Raw genomic sequence first — 25041 nt, forward strand, 5'->3', positions numbered from 1 at the left:
GGCTGTCCCTAATCAGTCCATGATTCTCTAGGTGTTCATAAATCCTATCCCTTAGAATCCTTTCTAACAGCTTACCCACCACAGACGTGAGACTCACCGGTCTATAATTCCCTAGCCTATCCCTATTACCTTTTTCGAACAAGGGGACAACATTCGCAACCCTCCAATCCTCTGGCACCATCCCCGTGGACAATGAGGACTCAAAGATCCTTACCAGAGGTTCAACAATCTCCTCCCTAGCCTCTCGAAGCAGCCTGGGGGAAATCCCGTCAGGCCCCGGAGATTTATCTGTCTTAATATTATTTAACAACTTCAACACATCATCTCTCTTGATATCTACAACCTCGGGAACATTACCCCTACCAGCACTCCCTTCCGCGTCATCAAGACCCCTCTCCCTGGTGAATACCGAAGAGAAGTACTCATTGAGAACTTCTCCCACTTCCGCCGCGTCCAGGCAAATTCTCCCATCTTTGTCCTTAATCGGACCTACCTTTACCCTAGCCATCCTCCTACCCTTCACGTACTTGAAAAAGGCCTTGGGATTTTCCTTAACCCTACTAGCCAACGCCTTTTCATGTCCCCTTCTAGCTCTCCTCAGCCCTTTCTTAAGTTCCTTCCTCGCTACCCTGTATTCCTCACGGGCCCTGTCTGAACCTTGCTGCTTATACCTCATGTACGCTACCTTCTTCTCCCTAACAAGTCATTCCACCTCTCTCGTCACCCACGGTTCCTTCACCCTGCCATTCCTTCTCTGCCTCACCGGGACATATTTATCCCTAACATCCTGCATAAGATCCCTGAACATCGACCACATCTCCATGCTACATTTTCCTTCAAAAAGGACATCCCAATTTACACTCCCAAGTTCTCTCCTTATAGCCTCATAGTTCACCCTTCCCCAATTAAATATCTTCTTGTCCTCTCTGCACCTGTCCCTGTCCATGACAATTTTAAAGGTTGTGGACCAATGGTCACTGTCCCCCAAATGCTCACCCACCAATAGATCCTTCACCTGTCCCGGTTCATTTCCTAAAACTAGATCTAACATGGCATTCCCTCTAGTCGGCCTGTCAACATACTGCGTCAGGAATCACTCCTGGACACATTTAACAAATTCCGTCCCATCTAGACCTTTTGCACTAAGCAGGTTCCAGTCTATATTTGGGAAGTTGAAGTCTCCCATTATAACAACCCTGTTATTTTTGCTTCTTTCCAAACACTGCCTGCCAGTCTGCTCCTCTATATCTCTACTGCTACCGGGGGGCCTATAGAATACTCCTAGTAGAGTAACTGCTCCTTTCTTGTTCCTTAATTCCACCCATACGGACTCTAGAGATGATCCTTCTACAACATCCATCTTTTCCACAGCCATAACAGTGTCCCTGACCAGTATCGCCACCCCTCCTCCTCTTCTCCCCCCCCTCCCTAATACCGAAAACCAGGAATATTCAATATCCACTCCTCTCCTGACGTCAGCCACGTCTCAGTAATAGCCATGATATCATAGTCCCCCATACTTATCCAAGCCCTCAGTTCATCCCCCTTATTCCTGACACTTCTTGCATTTAAGTAAACACACTTCAGTCCATCTACCTTACTACTTTTATAGCCTGTATTCTGCTTCTCCTTCCCCAAAGCCTCTCTACCTGTTTGATCTAACTTTTCCCCATCCCCTTCTTCCTCTGACCTACTCCTCCGGTTCCCTTCCCCCTCACAAACTAGTTTAAACCCTCCCGAACCACCCTAGCAAATCTCGCCGCAAGGATATTGGCCCCTTTCTGGTTCGGGTGTAACCCGTCCTCTCTGTACAGTTCCCACCTTCCCAAGAAGAGATCCCAATGATCCAGAAATCTAAAACCCTCCCTCCTGCACCAGCTTCTCAGCCACGCATTTATCTGCCACCTCCTCCTATTCCTGCCTTCACTATCGTGTGGCACTGGCAGCAATCCTGAGATTGCTACCCTTGAGGTTCTGTTCCTCAATTTTCTGCCTAGCTCCCTGAACTCACTCTTCAGGACCTCATCCCCCTTCCTACCTATGTCGTTGGTGCCAACGTGGACCACAACTTCTGGCTGCTCTCCCTCCCGCTCAAGAATCCTGTGGACCCGATCAGTGACATCCCGGACCCTGGCACCTGGGAGGCAACATACCATCTGGGATTCATGCTCACTGCCACAGAACCTCCTATCTGTTTCCCTGCCTATCGAGTCCCCTATCACGAGATGGAGAAAAAGTCTCCATCTTGATAATCATTTCCTTGAGTTTGTTCTACATCTTAAATAAGAATAGATCAAATCAACATTTGTTTTCAAAAGGATTGTACTTGGCAGGAATTATGCAACACTTGCATAGACCTTGTAACATATTTACACATCACCATTATCCCACCACCAAATCCTTCCCCACCGACAATTCAAGCTGCAATACTGGAGCTATTCCTAAAGAGGCTTGAAAAAAATCAAAGCTTGGTAAACAAATCTCAGTAAAGCACCTTGGGGCTTTGTTATTCTTTATGGCAATGATTTTCCTTAATTTAATTTTGGTTTAAACTTAATTCACACCAATTTCATGAAATCTGTGATCTGTCCTAATTGGGAAAAATTCACGGCATAAAATTTGTCAGTTAATTGTAAATCACATTCAGATGGTGAAAAGTTGTCTATGGTTTAAAGCTGAATTATTGGTAGATAGAAATTGTTCATCTGAGAATGGATAAAGTTACTATATCAGTGTAAGGCAGTCAGAGTGTTAGCTTGTAATCTCAATCTGCATAATTGCTGATGGAACGTCCTTGATATTGCAGCTGCATGCAAAGAGAAAGAAAATATTATATTCCATGGGAAAGCATTGTAGAATGTTTAACTTTGTACCTGTAAGTAGAAAATTGCTTATTTATATTTATTTAACATTGTCAAAATTAAAACAGATAGGAAATGTGAAACACATATTCAGATTTTTTTTTGAAAGTGAAGATAAGAGTTAAAGCAGAAGTCAGCAGCTGCAGGAAGTATATGGGTTAATAGCATGCTTGTGAAAACATATGCACACACACACACACAACTTTGTTTAATTTTTGTACATGATCAGTGTTAACGAAGCTCTTATTGATGATTAGAGTTTGCTGGAATACGTAACCAAGGAGCCACATGCTACCTGAACACACTGCTTCAAACTCTCTACATGTCTCCTGAAGTGAAGGATGCTATCAACAGGTTTGTACACTTAATAATAAATAATAATCAATATTCCAGCTATGAATTATTCAATTGTTTTGATGCCTAACATGTGTGTGATTTAATTGGATAAGTACTAAAAGTAAATACTGTATTGTGTAAAACTCCATACTAAAAACTGCAAACGCTTGAAATTGTTAATCTTATGTCCCTCAGATTAAATGAACAACCAATTCAGTCAAAGAAAAATCTCAATAAGAACATCAGCATTGGCCACCAACTTAAAGAACTGTTTGAAAAGCTAGATGCTAAAGAAACAGGAAATACACATGGGATTACAAGAAACTTAGGCATAAAGGGTAAGTAAGAATGGGCAAATAATTCAGGAAATTTCGGAGTGGATACAGTGTGTAAATTATATAACATGATATTATTAGAGTAAAAGCATAAGGAGTAAAAGCAGGAATGGGCCTTAGCCCCTCATATCTGCTGTGCCATTCAGTAGTATCATGGCTGATCTTTTACCCTGGAGGCACCTTTCTGCACTAACTCCATATCCTTTGATTCCCTTAAAACCTAAAAATCCAGCAATTAGCGACTTTTCAGCAGAGAATTCCAAAGACTCTGACTGAAGAAGTTTCTTCTCATCTCGATCCTGATTGGCTGATCTGCTTATTTTATGATGGTGACTCCTGATTTTTAGATGCCCCGGTTAGGAAAATCATCAACTCCAGATCTACTTTCAGATCACCTCAAGAATTTTATACTTAGCCATAAGATCGCTTCTTAATCTGAATCAAAGTACAAATGCAAAATACTGCAGACACTGGAAATCTGAAAACAGAAAATGTTGGATATATTTTGCAGGATAGGCAGCTTTTATGGAAAGACAGAAGTAACACTTCAAGCCAACAGCAAGTCAACCTGAAACATTTTTCTCTGTCTGCACAGAGGCTGCATAATTTGCTGAATACTTCCAGCACTTTCTATTTTTATTTAAATTCATTAAACAAACTTTCTAAATGTACTACATACAAATTGCCAAAATGGTGCAAGCCACAGGCTCTCAAATTGTGTATTAAGGCAAATTGTTTTATATGGATTTGAACTTTTCTGCTCTTATCAGTGCATTTCTTTAAACTGAGTAAAATGTTATGCATATCAGGCCATCACAGAAAACATTTTCATGCCAGTATTCCAAAAGATAAATTGAAGGCCAGGGTAGACTAATCTAAAGGCTGTTAATCATAACAGACATTCTGCAACTCATTTACCAGAGAATAAAATTTCTAGTAGCTGAATTAAAATATTTAAGCTTTGACAGCAGAACCCGTAATATGCCAAATTTCTCATTTTCTGGCTATTAATGATTATTGATTGAGCACTTATTGGTAGAAATTCTTTAGAGTTGATAGTAGTATTTTCTTTTATGACTTTAATTATTTCTTTCACTCTCCCTTTAAGAGTTCCTTCACTGCACACTGACAGGCTCCCAGTGCCGGTGTTTAATGTTCCGATAGCGCTCTCAATGCTGCCGCTACTGTTTCCAATACTACTGTTAACTCCTGCATTTTTAGCAATGAACAATGCTATTATTCAAATTTAAATAACAAAAGATAATTTTGGCTTATCTTTAAGTTTACAAACAACAAGATGTAGCAGAATATTTCCGAAAGATAGTGAACAAGCTTGCTGAAGAAAGTGATGGGAAGACTTGTAATATATCTCAGGTTAGTTATAATAGATTTCAAAAACTCATTCTCACATATCAATAAAATGCATCTAAGTGGGATATGATTGTGATTTCTTTCTTTGGTTTGTATGCAAATAGTTTAGGTTGTCTAAATTAATATGAGGAAAGGTGATATAGCATTTGGATGTGAATGTATCTTTCATAGTGTGACATTTTGTGTATTATGATAAACTGGAGCATGGGCATTGATGTTTTCATTAATGATATTATTTGAAGTAATGATGTGGCACTAGTCAATAATAAATGTCACTTAGCCCTTGTTTACCATCCATTCCCTTCATATTGTGAAGATGCCAACATCTGAACATTGATTCTGAGCCTGAGGACAATGACTTGCAATAGGGCTGCTTACTATCATTGCTGGCAGTTAGCTAAGAGCACAAGGTATCATAAGACAAATTCAATAATCTCACTCTGGCTGGGAAGAACTGCGTTTAAAGGGACAATGACCTGGGAAGTTGGTGCTACACTGGTACCCCACTTGATACAGTGACAGCCCTATTGCAAGATCCTCGTGACAGGACGTAAGAAATATCACCGTTATTGTAAAGTTGATGAGCAATAGGAAAATCAAGTCAATCAAAAGATCCCAGTTTTGTCTGGTGGATAAGGCATCAGTGTGGATCTTACATGAGAGAACAACAGGTGGGATTTTGCTGCCTCTTTGTTACTTCTAATCCAGTGAACTCTCAAAGAATACAAGTTCATTGAACTACAAGGGTGTTGGTTGGTATGGAATGCCACCTATGACATGTAAAAGAAGAGGGAGAAAATGATGGAAACAAAGAATCTTTTTACTTCATTTTATCATTGAGTAGATGCAGGGCTAAAGGTGGGAGAAGGGTAGTGGGATTGATGGTGGGAAGGGAAAGGTGGTGAAGAGAGAAATAATGAAAAATAGGAAATTATAACCTTTTCCCCCAGATCTACCAAAGTAAAGTGATTAATTCTCTGACATGTTTGGAGTGCAATATTGAAGCCCCAGAAGAATGCTGCCTTTTGGATATTCCTTTGTCCGTTCACTTAAATGATTGTGGTTCCAGCATCCAAAGTGTGGTAAGTAGCACACAAATATTCTTATTTACTGGTTCGACAAAGCCTGCTTAATAATAGAATTGCAATAAGGAACCAAACAGGACTTACAAATGGTGAATACTGCACCTTAATTGGCTACAAATAACCGTGGAGTCCTCTTGATGACAGATGAGGGTTTCAGTCACTAATGGTCTTCAGTGAGGTTTTTTTTTGGTGGGATTCAATGTAAAGGACTACTGATCCATTAGCTGAGAGGGAGGCATTTGGTCTGGAAGATGAACAGTAGGTGGTTTCCTTGTGCATATTTGACCTGGTGCCATGGCACATCTTGGGGTGCAGAGACAACATTAAAGAAATTCAAGATCGCTCCATCCAAATCTGAAGTAATTTGTTTTTGTTAGTTACTCAAGTGGAAATATTAATGATATTACATTGCTACAAGTTGCTGACTAATTAGTTTGTAGGCATGGTAATCAGTTTTTCATTAAAAATGTATTGCATAAAATCACAATTAAAATGTACCTTTTAATCTTTGTTTTCAGAATGCAGCCCTTCAAGACTTTTTGAAGGCTGTCATTTTGGATGGAGACAATTTGTGCTATTGTGAAACCTGTCAAAAGAAAACCAAGACGGAGATGGTGAGTACATTCTTTGCTCCTCTGATTCAGCATGTCCAATACCTGGTTTTGGTGGGCAGTTTCTCAGGTTGATCAGAAGACCAGGGACAAAATCATCAGCAGCACTTCCCCTGACTTTAAGCATGAAGGCTGATAGGCAGTGTTGTCAAATGTCATTCAATGTTTGTTTAATGTCACATGAGCAAAACTCTACCGGATAGCATCTTTGGCAGTCCCATGGGAGTGAGGATAACTTGCTTCCACTCTGGTTTTGAGGCTTTTGAGGTAGTGGGTGAGACCAAAGTTGGAACTGCATACTTTTCCACAGATGGGGCAGGTGGTGGCTGATAGGATGGGCTGGTGGGAAGTTTGTGAGGTGGTATGCTGCTTCTGGTGCTCATGAAGGACTTCCGTGAGTTCCTCTTGCACGTCCTTTAGGTTCTCTTAACCATCCTTAATGTTCCTTCTCCCCTTTGTGTGGTCATGGACCGGAGATTCCCAAATGAGTGGGGATGTTGCACTTCTTCAGTAAGGTTTTGAGCAAACCCTTGAAAGTTTTCCTCTGTCTACTTGGCAATCTCCTCTCACATCATAGCTTGGAATAGAGTATTTGTTGCGGTAGTCTGGTATTAGGCATGCAAAATGATGTGGTCTGCCCAATGTAGCCAACAGAATAATGCTGGAATGCTGGCCAGGGAGAGGATGCTGACATCGTTCTCCTTATCCTTCCAGTGAATTTGGAGGATTTTGTGGAAACAACGTTCTTCCAGTGCCTGCTGGTCTCAGAAGATTATAGGAAGGCAGGGATCACTGTTGCTCATAGTTCAGATTTGCAAGAATACTGAAGCTGGGTTTTATAGAGGGCTTTGGGCCTGCTTCAGCATTGGTTAAAAGGTCCATGATCAGAGCTGTGGCTGAAAATTCTGTGGCATCTTGTTATCAGGTGGCTTTCTTAACTTTCCATCATTGCTGGTTGCTCCCAATTCCACTTCACTGCCAGCAATCCTGCGATCCCCTCTCCTGCCCCCACTAACTACCTGCGCAATCCCAAACCTAACCATTTGTCTGACTTCCATCCCCAACTCTCCCTGCACTTGACATTTTCCAAAAATGGTCCCAGTAACACTTTGGCTTTTGAGCTCAATTGGAAGTGATTGATCATTGCTCTCCATCATACAGTACCAACCAACACATAGTTCTGTGACATCAATGCTTGAGAAAAGTCTCCAGTATAATGGATGGCCAGATCTTCACACTTACTTGTGCCACTGGCCCTGTTAAAACCAACATTAAGAACTAGAACATCTATGTGCACTAATCACATATGAAAATTAGATATGCCCTCTTGTGCATATAGATGCAAGTGATCCTTTACTGAAGTACTGAGAACTCATATTATTAGCTTCTTCAACCCCCCTTTCACTGACATCAAAGAGTCTTGAATATGTGGGTATTTGTTCAGATGGGCAAAGAACTGTATGCAGGTAACACACAGATACCTTATGTTATTTGGGTATTATGATAAGGTTTCTACTTCTTTCAAATGGGTAGTTTCTCCACCTGTGTGTTATATATGAAAGTAGTAGAGATTGAGCTAAAATGTTTGTGGGACATTACAGACACAAGTCAGCTCTGGATGAGACTGAACTTGAGTCGACATCCGTATTGATGATTTCTTGCCATCCTTTTATTTACAGAGATACTACTTTGAAAGGTTGCCACAGATATTGGTTCTTCAGTTGAAAAGATTTGAGTTCGATTATTCCATGATGACTTTCAAAAAGTTGCACAACAAAGTACAGATTCCACTGAGCTTAAAATTTCAGAAGAAGCAGGTATATAATTAAATTATTTTTGTTCTTTGTCAAATTCTATCTTTCCATGGATTGTTTATTGAAGGAGTCAGTGAATGCATTTTCTCCAGTTGTATTCCCAAAAAATAGATTTGCTTCCTTGCCTTCTGCAGTGTAGAAATGAAACCCACAAACTCACCATATCTTTCTGTTTGCTGCAATTGCCAACTCCATAGAGGAAGGTGGTTGTCACACTCTGTCCACATCATGGACGCTTACTGGTGAAAGGAAAAGTTAGATATCTGAACCTTTATATGTGATGTATAGCTTGTCAAATATCCCAAGTTAGGAAACATTTCTTATGCAGAGGGTGGAGAATTCTTCAAATTCAGCTCAGAGGGATATGAAGGTTCAGTCACTGAATTTATCCATAACAGTGATTGATAGATTTTTGGATATTTCGGGAATCAAATTATATGGGGTGGTGCTGGAAAATGATGTTAAGGTAGGAAATCAGCCATGATCCTGAAGAATGTCAGAATAGGTTTCAAGGCCAAATGGCCTACTCCTCTTATTTCTAATATTCTCATGCAAAGTTGCATGATGCACACTTGCACAGTTGTGAATAGATAAATCAATGGCTATAACCAACAATGCAATGTGTCTGTCCACTCTCAGCAACAGCGTTATTCCATAAAGTATGGCACCTTTTTGCACTTGGTAATCAAGATTACCACATACAAATATTCTCCTCAGCTTGAATTTCAGCATAAAGCTAAAACAAGTCTAGTCAGCCAGGAAGTTCAAGTGGAGATAAATCATGAATTGTGAGCCTCTAAAACTTGCTGGTCAATTTACAGCCTCTGCCACTTGATTTAATAAATTGCCTCTTCTCCTTATCCTGCATGTTTTATTAAAGATCTTGATACCTTGGATTTTAATTACCTATTAAACTGGCTGAGAAAGTTACATCTGGCAATGAAGATTGCAAGGATCTATTTAGCATGGTTAATTGAATGGCAATTAATCTGCACGGTATTCATGCTATGAAATGCCATTCTTCCAGGCAGTGAACTTTAATATAAGACTTTTCATGTCTTTCTTCCTCTCCGTCTCAGCCTCCCCATCCCCTTCCTTTGCCTCCTCTCCCTATGTGACTCTTCCTGTGGCTAATTTGACTGCAATTCACATGACATCTTTGTTATTGCTGTTTCTTTCTCAGTCCTTTTGTGTCATTGTGTTCTTGCCGGTCACCATCTTAGTTATCCTGTTGCCCTCTTCTATTAATTCAACAAGTTACAACATAAAACGAAGTTTATTAGCTGAAGGATGCAGGAAAATCTTACCAGTGATGTTGTCCACAAGATGCCTGGCTTTAGCAAGATTGGGCCTCGTGTCAAATAAGGCATGTGGAGTAATCTGTGAATTAGAAGAAATACACTGTAAATACTTGATTAAGTTATTGAAATTCTTATAGGACAAACAAAATGTATAAGTTTCAAACTTTATATTTTATTCCCAGAATAAAAATAATGGAAAAGCAGAGTGGTGTCTAAATTCCATGGTAAGATACTTTTCTAGTTATGTTTCTGTACAAATGTGACAAGGTTTCTTTTGCTCTGATATTAGGGAACTGTTTTGTTGCATGCAGAGAGATCTGACAATTCTAGGTGAATTGAACCAATAATAAGGATAGTTTCCAAGTAAGTGTGTGATAGTTTGGTACACCTTAGAACATGAATGAATGGTGTTATACTGTGAAGGAATGAAACATGAATCTGTCTTTGCTGAGTCCTTGATCTCACAGGCAGATTTACTACGTTGTCAATGCTATAATATGTGGACAGTGCTATAATAAGCATGATCATGCATGTACCTATAAGTTGGAGTTAACAGTGAATGTGGACAGTGCAATAAATTTCAATGATATTTAAGCTATTGACCAAGCATTTCAAACAAATTAAACTCTTACAATCTGGTGGCTGTTCATTGATACATTCAATGCTCCATTTCAGCAATGATGTCATGAAAAATACATAGCATGAGAATCAACCACTGTGTTAATATAATTGTATTTTAATTTGATGTCCCTGACTTGTCGCAGACACAGTTCTCAAAGTACTTGAGATGAATTGTGCATGGCTTACTTCACTTCATGTGTAGAAAGAATTTACTCCAAAAATAAAAGGCCAATGCGACTAATTGTGCCATCTGCTATTTAAGTACACGTCAGACTGCAGATTTAGACAAGTGTAGTCACATAATAAAGCACAAGTCTGTTGCTGTCCAAGGTATGCCTCTTCTTGTGGGCTGTGTGAAAACAACACCTCACTGCCCAGCTCCCCATTCAAATGTATTGAACAGTGTGAATTTCCTGAGTGTGTAGCTGGACACTAAAGTCAGCACAAAGTTAGGCTAATCCATTGTAGTCTAAGTAATCTTTAAATAGTTTGATAAGTCGTATCATTGACAAACTACCTCATTGACACTGAAATTTAACTTTTGCATGTGTATAATTTCATTCCTTTCCATTCCTTTAGCTTTCAGTTCTTCTTAGGGATTTGAATGTTTTTTATTTTCACAGCTGTTTTTATTTTGTCTCAATCCATTCTTTCTTTTCCTATCATTTAGACTAAGGTTGCATTCACCATTCTAGTTGACACTTCCAGGTTCAGATTCTGTGGTCTCTGAACAAGGGTTACTGCGGATATGTTTCTGGATTAGTAATGTTGAGGACTGCACTATTGATCCTAATGTGAAGGATTTAGAATTTGAATTTAGCAAATTGAATTAATCTGGAATAAAAAAAACATGTATCTTGATGAGTGAACATGGATCCACTAGGTTAAGACAAAGCCATCTGGTTCACCATTGTCCTTTGGGGCTACACATTAGGCTTGTGTATGACTCCCGACTCCAGAGCCACTTTAATGCAGTCAACAATTAACTACCACGTGAAATGGTCAAATATGTGACTGAACAGCATTTTCTTTAGTGCTATTGAGACTGGGCAATAAATGATTGTCATACCAAATTTCATAATGATCTGGTTACTTGATCTGTTTACAGCACCCCTAACCTGAGGCACTGCCGGGAGAAGGATTCCCACACAATCCTTCCAGGTGAGGCAGCACTTCACCTGTGAGTCCGAGTGTGTCATTTATTGCATCCAGTGCTCCTGGTCCGGCCTCCTGTACATCGGTGAGACCCAACGCAGATTGGGTGACCGCTTCGTCGACCACCTTCGCTCTGTCCGCCGCAACAGCCAGGACCTCCCGGTGGCCGCCCACTTCATTTCCACATCCCACTCCCATACTGACATGTCAACCCAGGCTCCCTCTACTGCCACATTGAGGCCAGACGCAGGTTGGAGGAACAATACTTCATATTTCGCCTTGGGACTCTCCAACCTGACGGCCTCAACATCAATTTCTCTAACTTCTGGTAACCCCACCATTTCTTTTTCTTCCCCCCCACCCCCATTCCTTTGTCTTCTCTTATTCCTGTGGCTTCTTTCCCCCAGCTTGATGACCTGCCCATCTCCTCTCCTCCACTCCCCCATCCTTTATTCCATGGTCCACTGCCCTCTCCTACCAGGTTCCTTCTTCTTAAGCCTTTTGCCTCTTCTACCAATCACCTCTCAGCTTATTACGTCTTCTCCCTCTCCCCCACCCACCTACCTGCCCCCTCTCACCTGGACTCGCCTATCACCTAGACTGACCTATCACCTGCCTGTGTGTGCTCCTCCCGCTCCCCCCACCTTCTTATTCTGGTTTCTACCCTCTTCCTTTCCAGTCCTAATGAAGGGTCTCGGCCTGAAACGTCAACTGTTTACTTCACTCCATGGACGCTGCCTGACCTGTTGAGTTCCTCAGGAACTTTTTGTGTATTGCTCCAGATTCCAGCATCTGCAGAATCTTTTGTGTCTCTGGGGAGAACTCTTCTTAGGTATGTCTGTCCTGCAGTTCTCCAAGGCTCCAGATCACTTTCTGTCCTCCTATTGATCTTCCTCTAATTCCAGTTCATCAATGATTCCCCTGCTCGTTTCCCAAGAACCTCTTCCCAGTACTGGATTTTTATTCTGATAAAACATCATCAATATGAAACATTAACACTTTTCTCCCTCCACAGATGTTGCCTGACATGCTTTCAATTTTTTTTCTTCAGTCCCCTCCCAGCATGCTCATCATTCTCACCGGTCCCCTCCCTAACCCACTTGGTGAGAGGTTAGATTCTATCATGCAGTTTGTTTGAAAGCACTCGTTCATCACTTTGGTTCTTAGATCATAGCTGTAACCATTGGTGTCACTCCAACCTGCAATAAGCTCCCTATGTAGCCCACTGCCCTACACGACAAAGCATCTACAGCCCCAAAGAAATTAAAGGAGAAGTCTAATAAATAATATTGTTAACTTCACCACAATCACCAAGAGGTTTTCAACCCAAAATTGGAGCCCAGAATTTGCTGGATGAGACATTTCACCACTTTGGGTCAAAGCTGATTTGCCAGAGAAGTTGATGAGACTGCAATGTGCTTATTCGTTTTTCAGTCTCAGGTAATTTTCAGAATATTTGGTGTTTAGGCCCATCAGTAAATAATGAATAGTTTGGTGGAATATTCTTCCAACAAGTGGACAATTTAAAATGTTGTTATTATCTATTGAACAAACCTTGGTTAATATTTTCATAGGAATCCAAAGAAACAGCAATGACACATAAAAATCGACAATCTTATTCATTAGGATCAGAGTTTCCTGTAAGATCTGGAAACCATGAATTGAATGAAAGGCAGAAACCACAGAGGGATGGGAGTCGTAGGGAGGGAGTGCTGATCATGGCTCATAAAATGAGGTTGCAGTTTGTCTTATAGATGAAGAAATTTAATACATCTGCTTCTTGATCTCTTCTTAGGCAGTCTCTTAGAGTTGAGGATAACTTGCTTCTACTCCAGTTCTGTAGGTTATGAGGTGTTTCCTGAGGTCATTGTATACTGTCTATGCATACAATGTATACTTTGGATTCTCTCCAGTGCTTTGAGGTGTCTATCCCCTGTCTCCTGCCTCATCCACTCAATAGAAAACCTTCCCCATTGACTTGCACCTTCTCAATGTTCCCCAATAGTCTCCGTCTTGTTATTTTTCCTCCCCCCTCCCCCCCCCCCACTACTGTTCCTGATCTCCCTCTGTGATGATATTTAGTGTACCATCTGAGAGCTATAAACTTAAGTCAAGACATTAAGTTCTATCTGGCATAAGTATCTATGAGTACCCTCACTATAGGGAGATTATACTGTATCAACCAACACTTCGACTAGTTTACCTCACTACTTTAGTCTCTACGGAAAGGTCCAGCTGTCAATAATCACTATTTTGAGCAATGGGTCCCTCCTCCCAAAAGAGAAGATGGTTACAGCTAACAAAGCAGTTTAAATACAGTTTATTTTATGTGAGACATGTTTACTTCTGAAAAGTAATTCTTAATATTGGTTAGAAGTTTAACTTAGCAAACAACAAACCTCTTGAGCCTTGGACAATTTCTGCTGTTTTTGCAAAAGGGATTTTAGCTCAATGAGCAACCACTTCTTGGCCTTTGGACAGGTCATGTAGCTGTGCTTAAAAGCTGAGGCTAGTAATAAGCCTTTTTGTGGCCTAGAAAGTGAATATCCATCACACCTGCCCTTTATCCTCTATTCCCACCATGATGATAGAAGCTTCCGGCCCATCACACAGTTTGTTCACAACACATGATCAACATCAGGCCTGCCAGATCATATATGTGGCACTGATTAGAACAGCAGCAAAGTCTGAACCAAGTAGACGCCCTGTTTTGGAGCCTGTTGGTATGTGGATGGCGTAGCCAGATCGTTGGTGATGAAAGGAGTGTGAGTGAAGCTTCGATACTGTGGAATTTGGGAGAGTAGCTGATGTTGTTTTATGTGTCCTGCTAATTAATTTGGTGGGTTTTGGGAGATATCACTGCACTGCATGAAAGTGCACATTGTGGCATTACTAGTCCCAAAGAAATTAATGGGATATTTAATGAATGGTAAACACATGCACATTATATGTCACTCAAACCAAAACCAGAGTCCACAATTTGCTGGGCAAGACATCTATCTATTCGTACCTCAGACTTGTTCCAGCAACCTTTGGGCCAAAGCAGATTTGCAAGAGATATCAATGAGACTGCAATGTGTTTCTTTGCTTTTCAGTCTCAGGTATTTTTGAAATATTTGGTGTTTAGGCCCAACAATCATTGAATAATGAATAGCTTGGTGGAATATGCTTCCAACAAGGTTGACAATTAAAAATGTTGTTATTATCCATTGAACAAACCTTGGTTAATATTTTCATAGGAATCCAAAGACACAGCAATGGCACATAGAAATCGACATTCTTGTTCAGTAGGATCAGAGTTTTCTGTAAGATCTAGAAGCCATGAATCGGATGAAAGGCAGAACCCACAGAGGGGTGGGAATCGTCAGGTAAGGAATGCTGATCATGGCTCATAAAATGAGGCTTGCAGTTGGTCTTATAGATGAGGAAATTTAATATATCTGCTTCCTGATCTCTTCTTAGTCATTCTCTTCGGCTAGAGGATAACTTGCTTCTGCTTCAGTTCTGTAGGTTTTGAGGTGTTCTGTGACATCAATATATACTGTCTATGTATACTATGTGTACTTTGCTATCTCTCCAGTGCTTTGAGGCACCTCTCCCCAGCCTCCTCCCCAATCCACTCCATAGACAATCTTCCCCATTGACTTGCCCCTTCTCAGTGTTCCCCAATAGTCTCTGTCTTGTTATTTTTTCCTTTCCCCACCACTGTTCCTGATCTCCCTGCTCCTTCATCCCCTACCACCACCATGATGGTTGAAGCTCGCAGCCCATCATGCAGTTTGTTCACAAACACTTGTTTAACATCAGGCCTGCCAGGTCATAGATGTGGTACTAATTAGAAGAGTGGTGAACTTTGAACCAAGTGAAGGTCCTGTTTTGGAGCCTGTTGGAATGTGGATGGTGTAGCCAGATCCTTGGTGCTGGCCGAGTGTGAGTGAAGCCTCGATACTGGGTTATTTAGGAGAGTGGCTGATGTCATTTTACTTGTTCTGCTAATTGATTTGGTGGGTTTGGGGAGATATCACTGCACTGCATGAAAATGCACATTGTGGCCTTTCTGGTCCCAAATAAATTTAAGGTGTGCTTAATGAATGATAAACTGTAGCACATTAAATGTCACTCAGATTAAAACCAGAGCCCACAATTTGCTGGGCAAGACATCTCTTCTATTTGCTCCTCAGACTTTTTCCAGCAACCTTTGAGCCAAAGCAGAGTTTGCCAGAGAAGTTAATGACACTGCAATGTGCTTATTTGCTTTTCAGTCTCAGGTAATTTTCAGAATATTTGCTATTTCGGCTCAACAATCATTAAATAATGAATAGTTTGGTGGAATATTCTTCAGACAAGTGGACAATATAAAATATTGTTATTATCCATTGAATAAACCTTGGTTAATATTTTCATAGGAATCCAAAGACACAGCAATGACACGTAAAAATCGACGACCTCGTTCATTAGGATCAGAGTTTCCTGATGAATTGAATGAAAGGCAGAAAGCACAGAGGGATGGGAGTTGTCAGGTAAGGGGCGCTGATCATGGATCATAAAATGAGGCTTGCAGTTGGTCTTGCAGATGAGGAAATTTAATGCATGTACTTCTTGACCTTCTCTTCGTAGGCAGTCCCTTAGGGTTGCAGAGAACTTTCTTCTGCTCCAGTCCTGTAGGTTAAGATGTATCTGATGAGGCCCATGTGAGAGATGTAGAGTCTTCCATAGTGGAGCAGATGTTGATTAATAAGGGGGTAGATATTCAAGTCGCTGCACTCCTTTCAACGTTTCCAGTCAGCTTCCTTCTGCTTTTGATGAAGAGACTCAGTTCTCACTACCTCTATGGATGGTCCTCTCCAGTGCTTTGAGGTGTCTCTCTTCAACCTCCTCCCTGACCTTCTCCATCCACAACGTTCCCCTTGACCTGCACCTTCTCAGCGTTCCCCAATAGTCTCCGTCTTCCTATTTTTTTCCTTTCCCCACCATTGTTCTGGATCTCCCTGCTCCTTTATCCCCTATTCCCAACACGATGGTTGAAGCTTGTGGCCCACCATGCAGTGTGTTCACAAACACGTGATCAACATCAGGCCTGCCAGATCATAGATGTGGTACTGATTAGCAGAGTGGTGAACTTTGAACCGAGAAGAGGCCCTGTTTTGGAGCCTGTTGTTTTGTGGATGGTGTTGCCAGATCCTTGGTGATGGCCGAGTGTGATTGAAGCCTCAATACTGGGGAATTTGGGAGAGCAGCTGATGATGTTTTACTTGTCCTGCTAATTGATTTGGTGGGTTGCGGACCTCTGACTGCACTGCAAGAAAGTGCACATTGTGTCATCTCTAGGCCCAAATAAATTAAAGGAATGCTTTCTGCATGGTAAACTCTTGCTCATTAAATATCTCTCAAACCAAAATCAGAGCCCACAATTTGCTGGGCAAGACATCTGTTCTCTTTGCTCCTCAGACTTTTTCCAGCAACCTTTGGGCCAGAGCAGATTTGCCAGAGAAGTTCATGAGACTGCAATTTGATAAAGTGCTTTTCAGCTTGGCTAATGTCCAGAAAATTTGGTGCTTTGGCCTTTAGCAAATGTTGCCATGCAATTGTGAATAATATGGTGGAACATTCTTAGTGGACATCGTAAGATATTGTTTGTATCCACTGAACAGACTTTAGTTGAAAATTTTCATAGGAATCCAAAGAAACAGCAAAGACAATGACCTTTTTCATCTGGACCAGAACTTTCCGAAAGATCTACAAGGTACAAAATTAAAGAAAACCAGAAACTGCAAAGAGATGGGAGTCAGAGGTTCCCATCTAGAGACCTGAGTGGAAGGTGTGGAGCGAGAAATTCAAATTTCACCGCAATAGCCAGGAAATGTAAAGTTACGAAACTAAGTAATGATCTAGAACAAAAAGCTGGAGACCCTGAAACTGCCAGATTGCCGCAAAAGAAAACATCTACCTTGCTAAAGGCTTTTGGCCAAATCTGGCCATCCTTGCCTGTTTTCATAGTCATACAGCATGGAAACAGGCCATTTGACCCATCCTGTCCACAGCGATTAGTGGGCACCTATCTGTATTAATCCCATCTTCCTGCACTTGGCCTGTAGCATTCTATGCCTAAACAATTTAAGTGCTTGTCTAAATACTTGTTAAATGCTGTCAGTGACTCTGCTTCCACCAATCTAGCAGGCAGTGTATTCCAGATATTTACCACACTTTGCGTGAAAAAAGTCCTCCTCAGACCCTCTCTAAATCGCTTGCCCCTTGCCCTAAATCTATGTCCTGTATTTTTATCTACCTCTGGTGTGGGGAAAAGTTTCCTGCAGTCTCCCCTATCCATAGTCCTCATAATTTTATATACCTCAATCAAGTCCCTTCTTAACCTCCTCCATTCCAGGGAAAATAGACCTAGTCTCTCCAGTCTCTCCTCGTAACTGTAACGCTCTATCCAGGACAATATTGTGGTGAAGCTCCTGTGCACTCTCTCTAGTGCTATCACATCCTTCCTATAGTGTGGTGACCAAAAATACACAGAGTACTCCTGCTGAGGTCTGACCAATGTTTTCTCAAGTTGGAGTATAATCTCCCTGCTCTTGTATTCAGTGCCCCAACTAATAAAGGCCAGTATCCCATATGCCATCTTAACCATGTTATCTACCTGTGCTGCCAACTTCAAGGATCTTTGAAATTGTACACCAAGTCCCTTTGTTCCTAAATATTCCCAAAGACCCTACCATTCATCGTGTATGTTCTGGCCTGATTAGTACTCCCATCATGTAGTGTAGCAGTTAGCGTAACACTATTACAGCACCAGTGACCCGGGTTCAATTTCGACCGCTGTCTGTAAAGAGCTTGTACGTTCTCCCTGTGTCTGCATGGGTTTCCTCCGGGTGCTCCAGTTTCCTCCTACATTCCAAAGATGTATGGGTTAGGAAGTTATGAGCATGCTGTTTTGGCGCCAGAAGCATGGCACACTTCCGGGCTGCCCCCAGAACATTCTACGCAAAGATGCATTTCACTGTGTGTTCCAATGTACATGTGACTAATAAAGATATCTTACGTATTACCTCACATTTATTTGGATTAAACTCCTGTTATTTTTCAGCCCATTTCACCAGCACATTAATGTAGTCTGTATGCTCTAGATTTACTATTGTGATTAACACTCAACTTTCCTCTGGCTCAGCCAAACAGTGAAATCAATGATAGCTAATAAATGCTTGTCTAGGCAAGGCTGCCTGTATTCCAGGAATAAATCTTGATTGATGGAACTCGATGCCTTCCCTACAAACTTGGATTGTTGTTCCTACCAAAAATTGCTCACCAAGTTTCAGTGAAGAAAATGGTCCTTCTATTTCACCCAATTCTCTGCTTTAAGATTTCGTAGAAGATGGAGTTTAATTACTAGGGCACAGAAAGAGGTGCGAGGCCATTCAGTCCATCAGGTTCATCCAATAATCCCTTCAGTCTCATTCCCCTTCTTGTTTCCCTATACTCCTGCAACTGAGTCTCTCTCACATGACAATCAACTCCCTTTTGGTTCTTGTCATTTATCTGCGCTAAGGGATAACGTAATTTAAGTGCAGCTAATTAACCTGCCAGTATATTTTTGGCATGTAAACTCAACCCTGACAGCATCTAATACCAGGATTGAACCCAAGTTCCTGGAGCTGTGAGGCAGCAGCAATAACTGCTGCACTACCAAGCCACTCTCTCCAGTAATGTTGTATTATTTTTATAATATATTCAGGAAAGAATTTCATAGGGCCAAGATTAGTTTTGGATATAATAAAGCCTTACACCAGGATTATGTTGGTGAAAAAATCTTCAATGTGTGATGTATTTCCCTTTCTTAAATTGTTGTCAATCTCTCTCTAGATTTACTCAACGTACAACCTATTTGCAGTCTGTGATCATTCCGGAGAACTTGGCTTTGGCCATTATGTTGCTTACATTAGACCAGATTCTTCCAGTGAATGGTACTGCTTTAATGATACATGTGTCACTGTGGTAAGTATTATTATCTTTGCTGAGAAAAATGATGTGACTTTCAGAGTGTACTTTGCAAATTAACAATCTGTTTAGGTAATCCAAATGCATGTGGAAATTTATAGCCAGTTAGCTGACAATAACTTTGTATATTATAGCATATGAAATTATAGAAGATGGAATTCATTTTGGTTTTATTTTGGCAATATTTCTAAGAAGCATCATTACAGGTTTTAAAGTAAAATTTCACCTGTCATTCTGCACTGCTCTAAATGCAGCATGATGGAATGTCTACCTGTTACTTGGCACTTACCCGATTCCAAATGGAGGCTCTAGGTGCATTTACACCCTGCAGATGCATTGGAATCTTGTCATCCCTATCCTATAAAAGGCAGTGAGTTGGGCCAAAGATATCAAGGACTGAATTTTCCTGAGAAGTTCCCTGTTTAAAAGTGGGTCCTGCTTTCAGCAACCTCTGATGACCCTGTGATCAAGTCCAATGTTTTTAACATTACAGGCTCCACTCACAGCCTCTGCCAGTCCCCTCAGCTGGACATACTGCTGGATCAGCCAGAAGCATGTTAGGCATGTTTCATGGTTTACATTTCTAGACAACTTTCAGTGTGCAGAAGATCAGTCAGAACCAAGACCCAGGATTGAAATTTGAGGAGCAATGGAAAAAAAATCCAAAACCCTAACGTCATTGATTCAGCCACAAGTTCTGTGAGCTCCTCCTGTCCTTACTTTTCTCCGTCCCATCTACACCAAAGATTTCTGATAGCTTTGTGCAGTTTTTGAACATTTTTGAACTTTTCAACAATGTTTTGCTTTTGCATTGTTTAAACTAAACTCCTTTATCAGATATTCCCTAAAAAATTAATTGGATTATTACTTTTACAGAAGGAACACTTCTTTCCTGAAGCATACCAAGGCAATACAGTCAGCACACCTTGTATAAGGTAGTGGTGCAGTGTTACTGAGTTTCTGGTTAAACTTTCATAATATCTCTCAGTTTGTCTGTTACATTCATCACAGATCTCAATAGAATACAATGTACAATGAAAACTAACCTGAACCATTTATTTATTTTTACCACAGATCATCGACAGCATATTTGCTAATGTACAGAAAGGAGAAAGAAAACAGCAATCAAGGTAAATGGTCTTTCATTCTGATATGCCATTGATTAATTCTATTCAGCAATAACAAAGCAGTCCACATCCAAATGCAGCAAGACCTGGACAACATCCAGGCTCGGGCTGATGGGTGACCAGTAACATTTGTGCCACAGTGTCAGGCAATCACAATATCCAACAAGAGAAAATCCAGTTACTACTCCCTGACATTTCATTGATGTTAGCATCTCTGAATTCCCCACAATCAATATCCTGGGGGTTGCCATTAACCAGAAACTGAACTGGAGTAGCCATATACACAATGTGGCTGCAAGAGCAGGTCAAAGGCGAGGAGTCCTGCGGCGAGTAACTCACCTTTGAACTCCCCAAAGCCTGTCCACCATCTACAAGGCTCAAGCGGAATACCCTCCACTTGCCTGGATGAGTGCAGCTTTCACAACACTTGAAGCTCGACACCATACAGGATATAACAGCCAGAGAAACAAAGGAGTGTAGATGCTGGAATCTAGATGAAAAACACGATGATGCTGGAGGAACTCAGCAGGCCAGGCAGCATTCGTGGAGAAAAGCAGGCGGTCAACGTTTTGGGTCAGGACCCTTCTTCTGGACTGAAGATAAGAAAAGGGGAAGCCTAATATATAGGAAGAAAAGCAGAGAAGTGATGGGTGGACAAAAGAGGGGAGGCGGGGTGGGCACAAGGTGGTGATAGGTAGATGCAGGTGTGGGGGAGGAGGGGAGAGCAGATCCACTGGGGGATGGGTCAAAGGTAAGGAGGTAAAAAGGGGGTAGAAAAAAGAGAGAGGCTAGGAAAGGGAAGAAAAGAAGAGGCATGGTGGGTGTGGAGGGGGTGGGGGAGGAACAGCACCTCATTTTCCATCTTGGAACATTGCAGCGTAACGGCATGAATGTTGAATTCTCCCCCTTTAAGTAACCCCCACCTAAGTCTGGAATCTCTAAGTAATCTTTAAGTCTGGGGAAAAAAAGCAGATAATGCTAGAAAAACTCATTATGTTGGGCAGCATCTGTGGAGAGAGAAACGAGGCAGATTATGGAGGGGTGATGGGCAGATGCCCTCCTTCATCCAAGTTGGATGGCCCACTCATCCCTCTTCCATCTGCCGATCACACCTACTCACCTGGATCCACCTGTCGCTTGCCAGCTCTTGCTCTACCCCTTGAGGTTGCATAGGAAGATGCCATGAGAAGGAGAGTGGGTACTGGCAGAAACAGAAAAGTAAACCAGGGAGTCAAGGAGGGAATGATCCCTTTGGAAGAATTCTGGGCTAAGAGGGCAACGTGTGCCTGGTGATGACATCACGTTCAATGTGATGGAAATTGCAGAAGATAATTCTTTGAATGCAAAGGCTAGTGGAGAAGCAGTTGAGGACTCTGGCAAAACTATCCTTGTTCTGGGTGGGAGTAGAACGACAGATAGGAAAGCAATAGGGTTCCCCTTGAAACTCAGTGAGAAGTTGGATAGCGAGAAAGTGCAAAATGCATTTATTCTCGGACTTCCTCTACATGCTGTTGTTCAATTGGTCACCCCCATAACACAAAGAAAACAACAAATGGCCTGCAGGCTGAAGAGAATTTTGAGGAGGATAGACTATGCTTGTTGCCACCGAAGGAAGATCAACACCAAGCAAGTACGCTTTGGGAGAGCCTCGGATGAGAATCTCTTGCTCTTCTCAGCCCTACCAAAGATTTTATTTTACCTGCATTAAAAGACCTCTTCACCCTTCCTGGCATATGAAAATAAAAAAAAACTACAGGTGCTGGAAATCTGAAATAAAAACAGAAAATGCAGAAGACTCATCAGAACAGGCAGCATCTGTAGAAGGCGAAACATTCAATGTTTCAGGGAAGTGACCCTTCATCTAATTTTTCCAGAATTTTTAGGTTTTTATTTAGAGACAAAACCTTGATATCAGTTCCTTACTCAGGTTAAATGCAGTCAGGTAATTTGACTCATATTCAAATATTTTCATGAAAGTCTTGTCTGTTTTAGGCAGACCTGTCAGCACCTGCAGGGCCTTGCAGGTTTTGATTACAAGTAGAGAGAAAAAGATGTTTCCAGCTGCTAACTAACCCAATCCCATTTTAACTGCCCAGTTTCTGCAGGTCAGGTGGGGTTAAAATTAACCTCCTTCACTTTGCAAGGCACTATTGGTTATGATTAACAGAACTTAGCTCATGTTTAGCACTTTAATTGCTTTGAAAAGGATTATTTATACCATTCACCATTGTCATATTTCTAGCACATGTCAGAGGCATTAATGTGGATGAGAAAGTTAAAAGAATCAAGACACGAGGAATATGTGATGGACGAAACAATGGTGAGCAAAGCTTTGAACCTTTCAACCCGAGTTTAGAAAATCCTCCATGCAAGAATCAAGCACAAGCAAAAAACAGAGATGAAACAATGGAAAAAACAGAATGCAGAAACCAGTCTGAAACGTCAATAGAAAATGGTGAAGAACCAGTTGTAGGTGACAAGTCAGATGAAGGCAGGAAAGAAACAAGAGCAAAAGAAACTGAAGGTCAGTGCAGGAAAGAAAACAGTCAAGAAGAGGAATTTGAACAAGCCAAGCTGATCAAAATTAGAAGTGAAAGGAAAGAAAAAGGAAAAAGGCCATTGTTGAAACAAAGGAAAGGAACAGTGGCAGAATCTGAGAAAACAGAAGATCAACTTGATGAGTTGCCTACAATGAACCATGAAGCGGCAAGAACAAGATCCAAGTTTAATTGGCTTATTAAATTATTTTTCTGTGGAAATTATAAAAAATGTTCATGGAAACCTAAAAAACCTTGCTTTAAGTTGAAGATGATTAAAGGTAAAGGAGAATGAAAAATCAATGAATTAAGCAATATGAAACTATGCCATCCAGTTTCTTAAAATTAGTTTGGTGTTTATATGGGAATTCAGAAGCAAATTGTTTGCAACTGAACTGAGTGAATTATCTAAGTTAGATCAGCACATTTTTACTTGGTTCATTCATAATACATTGGTTCTGCTCCTTATCTCTCACATACAATTGCCTGTTTTTGCAGAATATAGAATTTATTTTAGCCCTCTTTTGAGGTGCAGTTTCAATTATCATTGACAAAACTTTCTTTTGATAATATCCCGCGAAATGCTATATATTCCTGCCATATTGCAGGTGCTATATAAATGGAAATTGTGGTGAAAGTGGTGTGTTTATTGGTTGCAAGGACTTGACTATTTTTCCTCTTTTTGAAAATAAAATTTCAAAATTGCTCATTGTTTTTACCCTTGTACTACCTCAATATACTGTGTAATGAATTGACCTGTACGAACAGTATGCAAGACAAGTTTTTCGCTGTACCTCGGTCCAAGTGACAATAACAAACCAATACCAATACCAAATAAATCAATCCTTAAAAATTTCCAGATTTTCTTGCATAAAGCACAGAACCAAAACCACTTTCCTCATGCTGCATCATCCTGTGAATCAAGCACAGGAATGTTAAAACAGAATCTTTTATATTTGGTGATGAAGATGATGTTGATCTGTATCCTTTTTAATAATGCTCCAAACTGCAAGTTTTTTTTTACAGTTTGAAAGCATTGAGCTGTATGTAAATCCTTTGCTGATTGAATATGGTTTTACAAATAAATGAAAGCATTGTGGACAATTTTTTATTTAAAAATATGTGGAAACTGGCACTCCCTATTGGGCTGATGCAATTGTAATATTCCAGGATCCTCTCTCTGCTGACTGGAAGGTGAGGGCTATGTTTCAGCCTTTGCTTGGGAGTAGCCCATTTCTGGACAGATCCAGTTAGATTTCAGCAGAAGACCTGCCTCAACCACATTCTTGCTACTCAGTGATTTCGCCATAGTTATCTATCAGCTGTGGGAGAATGGTTATCAGTAGCATTGTTTAACCTGCTGCCATGAGATTTGATCCGGTTTGGCTGTTGGTTCCCAGGGCCATTCTTTCCTGTGCTGTTGCTTCTGAGGTGTTTGTCCTAATTGTTGACACAATCTACCTAGAGATCTTTGCTGCCATTTGGGACATTGGGTGAAGATGCAAACCAGTGAGATCAGCTATTTCAGACTGTTGCTTGACAGTTCTTTCAAACAGCTTTCCAAGTTTAGCTCCAAGTCCCCTATGTTCATGAGTAGTACTTTGACAAGGTAACTGAGTTTACAGCTATTCACAGTATCTGAGTCCTGAATTTGATGTGTAGGTCCACGTTGGTTTTATTTTTACTTTGTTGAAATGTAGCAATTTGATACAACTGAATGACTGCCAAAGAACAGTTGACTCTTAACCCTGGCCTGGGGTGTAGGGTGGGGTTGGTGGGGGGAGGGGAGGTGCAGACACTGAGGGATATTAGTGAACCAGATTAGTTTTAATGACAATGTTATAGTCTTATCTTTACTGAAATTACCTTTTTAGATATCTAATTAT

General features: G+C 40.9%; 1 protein-coding gene across 2 annotated transcripts in view; it reads left to right on the forward strand.

Moving 5' to 3' along the window:
- The window catches only part of LOC127571956 (ubiquitin carboxyl-terminal hydrolase 47-like), a 93462-nt gene extending 69525 nt beyond the window's left edge, over nucleotides 1–23937 (forward strand). For both annotated transcript variants that reach the window (XM_052018721.1, XM_052018722.1), the window contains exons 6-18: nucleotides 3119–3215; nucleotides 3393–3535; nucleotides 4815–4906; nucleotides 5854–5985; nucleotides 6507–6602; nucleotides 8279–8416; nucleotides 9897–9938; nucleotides 14730–14858; nucleotides 15897–16010; nucleotides 19357–19488; nucleotides 20368–20426; nucleotides 20566–20621; nucleotides 22861–23937. In XM_052018721.1, coding sequence (XP_051874681.1) covers nucleotides 3119–3215; nucleotides 3393–3535; nucleotides 4815–4906; nucleotides 5854–5985; nucleotides 6507–6602; nucleotides 8279–8416; nucleotides 9897–9938; nucleotides 14730–14858; nucleotides 15897–16010; nucleotides 19357–19488; nucleotides 20368–20426; nucleotides 20566–20621; nucleotides 22861–23450 — 1820 coding nt within the window. In that variant the 3' untranslated portion in view covers nucleotides 23451–23937. The remainder of the gene's footprint in view (nucleotides 1–3118; nucleotides 3216–3392; nucleotides 3536–4814; nucleotides 4907–5853; nucleotides 5986–6506; nucleotides 6603–8278; nucleotides 8417–9896; nucleotides 9939–14729; nucleotides 14859–15896; nucleotides 16011–19356; nucleotides 19489–20367; nucleotides 20427–20565; nucleotides 20622–22860) is intronic.
- The last annotated feature ends 1104 nt before the right edge of the window (nucleotides 23938–25041 follow it).

The sequence above is a fragment of the Pristis pectinata genome, chromosome 6, assembly GCF_009764475.1.
Source record: "Pristis pectinata isolate sPriPec2 chromosome 6, sPriPec2.1.pri, whole genome shotgun sequence".
Taxonomy (NCBI): Eukaryota; Metazoa; Chordata; class Chondrichthyes; order Rhinopristiformes; family Pristidae; genus Pristis; species Pristis pectinata.